The following is an 8,176-nucleotide window of genomic DNA, read 5'->3' as shown; positions in this document are numbered from 1 at the left end:
GGCCTTGAGTTTTCTTACATATCCAATTTGCATATCTGATTTGAATCAGTATTGAATTAATTATGAATTTTGTACAGAAACTGCTTTGTTTTGATAAATAATCCGAGTTCTTGATATAATATACTTCAGAGGTTCAAGACTTCTCAACTACACATTTCGATCTCTTTTTGGTAATATTTGAAAGTTATGTTACGGTCAGTAACATACGAGGTAAAAGTATCATGGTGATTTTAAATTGAAAATTCTATGACTAGATGAATTATTTGTGATTTGATGATGATTGTGGTCTTGAAATGAGTTTATTATTATATCGAAACTAGTATCTAACCCGTGCGATGAACGGGATGAAATTAATTACTATGCTAAATTATATAGATTTTTAAAGTAGAAAAAAAATGATTATAAATCATACAATTAAGAAACAAATTTTTCACATATTCTGAAAAATTTCTTTAAATACAACATTTGTCGTTGAATTTTTTTTGCTACTATCACTATCACATATCAAAATTTTTAGACCTTTAGGATTTGTCACTCTGGATACAGCGACATACAACTGACCATGACTAAAAACTGGTTTTTTCAAAAGAAGTCCTACATGAGATAAAGATTGCCCCTGACTTTTGTTGATTGTCATTGCATATGATACAATCAAAGGAAACTGTCTTCGTTGAAATTTGAAAGGAAGTCTTGTATCAGAAGGAGTCAATGACAATCTGGAATAATAACTTTATGACCTGCATTAGTTCCGGTTATAATCTTTCCTTCCAAAACATGATTTCCAAGTCTTGTCAAAATCAACCTAGTTCCATTGCATAGTCCAAGAGAATGATCTATGTTCCGCAACAACATAACCGGAGTTCCTACCTTCAAGTTTAACTCGTGATTTGGTACTCCAGAACACCTGATTGCGTTTAAGAACTCAGGGGTATGCACATCATTTAATAAATCATTATTTTTATCTGAATGACATGTTGTATCAGAACTTAGATACAATTTTCCATTTGAATGGTTCATAGAAATCATGTATTCATTTACTGATTGAACAACATCAAGAGTCGGGGCCAATATAGCTTTTTGCTGGAAATATGTTGCATCACTGACAGTATTTCCAAACAACGGATATGTGCTCTCAACAATTGTTGCAATAGGATCATTGTAATCTTTCAGCAAAAGTTCGTCAGGAATATCAATTGTTGCATAACCATAATTTTCTTCTCCAATTTTTCCATCCCCTAAATTAGCAATCCAATCCGAAAATTTTTTCAGTTCAGCATATTCTTGATCAGAACCCAAATTCCGCAGTCTCATGTTTTTCGTCAATCTCAAAACTTTGCAATGTCTCCAAAGGTACAATGAATTAATAGTGGCAAGAACAATATCATGTCTACTACCTTTTGGAATAACATGCAATATTTGTCGAAAATCACCGCCGAAAACAACTGTTTTTCCTCGAAAAGGCATATGAAGACTTGATGGATTGACGAATCTCATTATATCTTTCATACTTTTATCCAGAGCTTCAAAACAAAACTTGTGTGTCATTGGAGCCTCATCCCAAATGATAAGTTTCGATTTTACTATAAGTTCTGCAAGAGGACTTCCTTGCTTGATATTGCATGTTGATTCCTCAGTAGGATTAAATGAATTGAAAAGCGAGAATGAGCAGTTCTTCCACCAGGGAGCAGAAGAGATGCTATACCACTGGATGCCACGTTCAAAACAATTTCTCCATTTGATCTCAAGCATGCAGACAGAGTTTTCCAAATAAATGTTTTTCCAGTACCTCCATATCCATATACAAAGAAAATCCCTCCCGTCTTCGAATCAACAGCAGTCATAATCGTATTATATACCTGGAGTTTTTGATCGTTCAAATTATTTAGGAGATTATGATGTTCTCCGAACAGAACTCTTCTATCAAACCGCATTTCATCGTGTATTAGGCTATTTTGCGAAGACTGAAAATATTGATCACTTGGAAATAGCATTGATTGAAATCCACGTAAACTATTTCCATAGCTTCGCAATAGTTTCTCAATTTCCACCAACGTCTGACTTTTAATTTGATCCTCATTCAATTCCAATTCTACAAAAGAAATTAAATTAAAATATATAAATGCAATTAGCTTGCAAAAATTTACTAAATCATAAAAATACAATAATTTATTGATGCATACCTTGATACTGTAGTAAGTTACGTTGTTTGTATAAAATATCATCCGATAAATATGTCCAACATGACTCCCAAACTACTTCAGGTCGACTGATACTGTTCGATGACAATAGAGTAGCAAATAAGACTCTCAAGGATTGTGCTGAAGCCCAATGACTTGCCTCAATGATGTCCATCAATATACTCCTTGTCATCATTCAACAGACCTAATGCATAGCAAGCATCACGAAATGAACGGTATTGAACACCATTGACAATAGATATTTCATCATAGCACGTGGCACCACGAACTACATTGAGTAGACATCTTAAATAGTACATATCACCACAACCCGGAGGAACATAAAAAATACGTCCAATTGAAAATCTTTGTTTTCTAGGAACAAATTCTCGTGCATCTCTTTTCCAAACAAACTTCATTGGAAATTCAGGCATATGTTAATTCTCTTGTCTCTGGATATTTTTTATTAGCTTCCATCCATGCAAGAAACATGCTTTGATTAACAGTAGGTCGTTCAAGAACAGTATCAATTTCATCCATATCAGAAAAAATAATATTTGTTCATTCGGAAGATGAAAGCTCAAACGCTCAACAGGTGGGTCTCTGTACTGAATCTCAAATCCAAAAATTCTCCACGCTGCCTCACACGGGGAAATGTATCTACAGTCGTAGTACATATTGACTTCATCGACAGTTTTTCCAAAATTCTCATTATCTAAGCTTTGATAAAATGATGCAGTCACACGATCATGTCCTTTATTTATATACTTGAACAAATATTTGATCGCTCGAGATTGGTTACACCATTCGACATTAATATGAGCTCCGTACCGAATCAACAAATAACGATTATGAGGAACAACGAACCTGTTATCTAGATTAACACCATTCTTTAGAATTGTTCGTGCATTATCTCTGCGTCTATAGACTGGGTATCCATCCTCATTAATTGATGTGACTTCAACAAACTTTTTTGGAAAATTCTTTGTGTAACGACCATCAGTCATGCATGGGGATTTCTTTCTTGCCTCTCCACACGGACTATGCATCATGAGATCACGTACTGCATTGTAATAAATTGGATCATCTTTTTCATTAGGTATTTCAGCAGAAATGATACCATTGATTACCTCTGGTGTTGGATATTTGTCTTCTTTACAGAGGAAAAGCAAAATGTGGGCGTGCGGTAATCCTCGCTTTTGAAATTCCACGGTATATATAACTGCAACAATTTAAGATTAATAATTAGAAATATTTAGTAAAATGTTTAAAATTTCTAATATTCATGGTATTAAAATATAATATATAGTTGCCAAAAATAAAAATTTTTCCTGCCTTAACATTTCCAAAAATTTTATTCTTTCGGAGATCTTTAATCAAGGCATCTATCTTTATTTTAAAAATTTTGCAAACAATATCTGGACGGTCTTCAGGCTTCAACCCACGTCCCTCGACAAATCTCACAATTTCTGGCCATTTCGGGTTGCATGTAAATGTTATAAACAAATCTGGATAACCGGCCCATTTGCATATAGCCATCGCATCTTGATAGTTCTGAATCATATATCTGGCCCCTCCAGTAAATGTAGAAGGCAATATAATACGTTTTCCTTGAGTGGAGGGATTTGTTTCACCGCGCAGAAGTGCATCATGAAGACCTTTGTACATCTCACATCTCAACTGTTTTTGATTCATGCGGATATATGTCAGCCTTGAAGATTCAACCATTGTGTATGCATCGACAATAAATTGCTGAAAAAGCCTTCTTGAAGATAAAATAGTTGAAGATTCGCAATCCCTATCTTGAAGTCAATATGCAAAAAATTCTCTTATACTCACTTTTATTCTCCCTACAAAACTTGATTTAGATTCTGAAAATGAGATATCTTCTCTATAACCATCCTCGCCATATGGAAAAATTAGTGGATATTGGAGAGCAAGATATGCAGGATTTAGTTCATTGATACGTTTAAGTTTTCCTGTTTGTGTTTCGACTAAAATATCTCTATCACCTAGAGACTCAGTCGAAATCTCCCACAATCAATGCTGCAACTTGAGAAGTAGAAGGAAGATTATATCTTCTTCCATCACCACATCTTCTACCAATCAACTTTAATTTAACATCGGATCGTCTTTCTTCCGTCATTCTTTCTTTGGTCATCCTAAAAGACTTGACCAAAACATTGTTTTCATCTAACATGACCTTTAAATCTGAAATTATCTGGAGATGAAGATTATTTGTCTCGCTATTTTGCCTGAAAAAATATATTGATTAGGCGTAATTTAATTTAGTTTGTATGAACTAATTCATAAACATGATAAAGTAATATAAATATAGATTCTAGATATACCTGACAGCAGAAATGCGATTTGAAATTTCATTTTCTGTGTCGTAAATGTATAGCTGTAGCAAACTTAGGGGATACACCTTGACATGGAAGTAAGCTTCCGATTAAATGATAATTTTGACCATGAAGTTTAAAAACTGTAGGAGAGCCGCCTTGATTTAGACTTGAATCTATCCTTCCTCCCATCGACGTGAAGCAAAACATGTTATTGTATGATCGGATGTTTTCCCAAAAGTGTTTGCTCTTGTCGCTCGTTCCATACAATAAATCATGCAATATTTGAGGTGGTTCTTCAGAAATGGAAGTTGTATTTTTCCTTGGATACAACATAAAGAGTACTTAGGACTTCGAGATTTATTATTTGGAGACAACCGCTCTTCATACCAGAACATTGCACCACAAAACTCACATTTGTACTATGTATCACCTATATCCCAATAATCTACGAATGCAGTGTAGGAATCAAATATATATTCTTTAAAAAAAAATTATATTTCTAAAATGAAATGAAAAAAATATTTTAAAAAATTTCTTTATAAAAATTTAAAAACACAAAAATATAATCTTACCGATTGAGGACAATGATATATTTTTTAATTGATTATGGCAATCTTTTCGATTCTCCGATATGCTTGTTAAGTTTATAAGCACTGGAGCAGATATGCCAGCTGCAAAAACAGTATAATTATTGGTATGAAAAAATTAAAATGAATTTAAATTTTACTCATGCTAAATTTTACTCATGCAATGCACAAGATGAAATTAATTACTATGCTAAATTTTATAGATATTTAAAATGCAGAAAAAATTAATTACTATGCCAATTTGTATAGATTTTTATAATGTGTGACATGGCTCTCGATGGAATCGAAGATATCATACCATTTGTGATATCACATAAAGGAGACCTGGTTTTTGGAAAAATCATCTGCTGAACTGAATCATTTAAACTGCATCCGTCAGATATTCTTGGTCTGAAATCCAAATTTTCTGTTTACAATACAACAAAATAAATTTGTCTGAATAATGAATAATTGTTGTGAAGTTTATTTTACAAAAAAATAACAACTACAATAATATTATAAAATAATACATCCATTTTGTGTTTTTTCTCATTATTATTTAATTATTTAAAATTATAAAGATTTAAAGCATATAATCATAATAAATTTATCATATTTGAAAACATGATAATCAAATTTAATTTAAATAAGATAATTATGTTTCGTGTGTTTAAAAAACTAAAATCTATCCGATTAAATAGTTCAACTTGCCAACCTGATAATTATGTTGAAAACATATAATCATGATAAAAATATTTAAGTTTAAAAAACTTAGATATGAAATTTTATTTAAATAAGATAATTACGTTTCATGTGTTTATAAATTTATATTTAGTAATCCGATTGTTTCTAAATGATTAATTAATGAAAAAATATTAAGTTTTTAGAAAATAAATTTTACATATTTAAATTTTTACACCACAATCTGACCTCAAATTTAACTTTTGGATTTTGATTGTGTTCGTTTTTTGCAACTTGTAACATAATTTGTGATTGTTTAAAATTAAAATAAAAATTAAGGCCCAACCCAAGTTGAAGTCAACACAAATTTCATATCAATAAAAGCCCAATATAACATTTAATATTTTGACATATGCACAATGTGTGTTTAGGCCCAAATAAAAATATTAACCTATTATTGGAATATATAAACCACACATGTCGGCTGAAGCTCTCATTTTTCATTCCCCTTTTCTCCACTTTTCATTTTCTCGTATTTCACAATACGAACTCACGCGTTTGTTTGAAGTTTGTAAATTTTTCTGATTTCTGTGCTCTTTTGAATCAACATTTTTGACAACATGATTTGTAGTGGGATCGATTTCAAGATTCCCAAGAGACATGTTGCACATTGTTTTCAGATTGGAATTTCAATAGCTAACCGAATAGCTATGTTTTACATTTTTTCATTCAGATCTAAACTTGGAGTTTTATATAAAGCTATCCCACACTTCAGATCTGAAAAATCGAATGATTTCTTTTATTTTGTTGGATGGATTTCGGTGTTATTTTGACTTTTGGCTTTCTGTTTTATTTTGTAGGATGGATTTCGGTGTTATTTTGATTTCTTTAAAATTTCATTCTAGTAAAGAATTAATTTGTGGATGTCGAGATTCTTGTTCGGATAGTCCCAAGACAAACCTTACATCCTAAATTTTTAAGGTGTTTACACATGCTGTAAGCATTTTTATGTTATTTAGCACATATCTATGAAGGAGAAATATTTCTCCGGAGGTTTTTTTTTACTTAATTTCACATATTCTATATATTTCTTGAGGATGTAATTCCATCCATGACACCAGATCTGGAAAACCCAACATTTACAGAGTAATAGCATTTTCCGAATATAATCATTTTTTATACATATTATATTCGGAATATATCTGCTTATTAATCTTTTTTCAGACTGTATATATCTTGTTAATATTTTATTCATATTTATATTGTATTCAAATCATTTGTTTTTTCAGATTTATATTACCGGATTTTTTCTTTTGTCTGTTTCTTTCCTGGAACATAAATAAAGGTCATGTACTGTACAACGGAACATTTCAAAAGAATTGGTATTCATATTTATATCTTTTTTATTTGGTGTGTGATAGAAGTGCTCCTTAAATTTTTTAGGTTTTTACACATGCAGTAATCTTTTTTTTTTTTTTTTTGTATTTTACCACATATCTATGAAGGAGAAATATTTCTCTGGAGGTTTTTTCACTTTTTTCACCTATTCTACATATACTATGAGAATGTAATTCCATCCATGACACTTTATTTTTCCAATATTTACAGTGTAATAGCAGTTTCCGAATATCATTTTTTATACATATTATATTCGGAGCATATATGTTTATTAATCTTTGTTCAGATCGTTATTCTTATTTACATCGTTATAATATTTTTGATTTATATTTCTGATGTTCTTTTGCTTTACCGAAACATAAATAAAGAAGGTCATTGATACGATCCGGATGAAATGGAAGAGCAGGGTCGGGTGCTCCACCGGATCAAATCAAAAATTTATAGTGTTGTTTAGGAAATTGAACAAGGTAAATGGCTTCCACCGTGACCTGCAAACAATAAGAGGAACTCGTGAATGGGCGCCGGAGGGGTGTCCGGCATGACCACTCCGATGCTTAAGTCAGCAGGGTTGTCAAGGAAGAAAACTTGAGTAAAAATGTGTGAATGCTTGCGAATGAAGAGATTCTCGACCTCTGTAAATGACAATTATACCTGTTATTTATAGGAGGGGAAGCTAGGGTTACCTTGATGCGCGTGCTCACCTACTACTCGTACCCTCGGACGTTGACGGCCTGTCGGGTCCCTTTCTTCCCGATAGCTTCGTGGGTACTCCAAGGATAAGGGACGTTGACTGCATGTCCAGTCCCTTTCTTCTCAATATTTTCGGGGATACGTTCAGGCTAAAGACGTTGACTTCCCGCCCAGTCGCTTTCTTCCCTATAATCTATGAGATCCTCTAAGTAAGTTACTCGGGTATTGAACCCTTGGCTTTAGCAGGAAAGCCCGGTCCCTAGCTGCCCTGGAGGTAAGTAAATACCCGGCTATGCATGAAGTGTCCAGTCGGGTAGGT

At 32.5% G+C, this 8,176-nt stretch overlaps 1 protein-coding gene across 1 annotated transcript; it reads right to left on the bottom strand.

Moving 5' to 3' along the window:
* Positions 1 to 705: 705 nt before the first annotated feature.
* Positions 706 to 3,905, bottom strand: LOC140805452 (uncharacterized). Its single transcript, XM_073161722.1, has 5 exons — positions 3,491 to 3,905; positions 2,764 to 3,399; positions 2,383 to 2,466; positions 1,857 to 2,089; positions 706 to 1,704 (listed from the first exon to the last, which is right to left on the bottom strand). The coding sequence occupies exons 1-5, from the start codon at positions 3,903 to 3,905 to the stop codon at positions 706 to 708; spliced, it is 2,367 nt and encodes a 788-aa protein (XP_073017823.1).
* Positions 3,906 to 8,176: the final 4,271 nt, after the last annotated feature.

Source organism: Primulina eburnea, chromosome 11, assembly GCF_022965805.1.
Source record: "Primulina eburnea isolate SZY01 chromosome 11, ASM2296580v1, whole genome shotgun sequence".
Classification (NCBI taxonomy): domain Eukaryota; kingdom Viridiplantae; phylum Streptophyta; class Magnoliopsida; order Lamiales; family Gesneriaceae; genus Primulina; species Primulina eburnea.
The sequence above is the reverse complement of the archived record's forward strand: the minus strand, read 5'-3'. Positions and strand labels throughout refer to the sequence as shown.

Excerpts from the sequence above, each read along its gene's own strand:
- LOC140805452 (XM_073161722.1), bottom strand. The coding sequence starts at position 3,905 with ATGGTTGAATCTTCAAGGCTGACATATATCCGCATGAATCAAAAACAG. Across the intron at positions 2,467-2,763 it reads CAGAGACCCACCTGTTGAGC|TTCGTGGTGCCACGTGCTAT; the intron begins GTTTGAGCTTTC and ends TACTCAATGTAG. Across the intron at positions 1,705-1,856 it reads TGAACGATCAAAAACTCCAG|TGGTATAGCATCTCTTCTGC; the intron begins GTATATAATACG and ends CGTGGCATCCAG.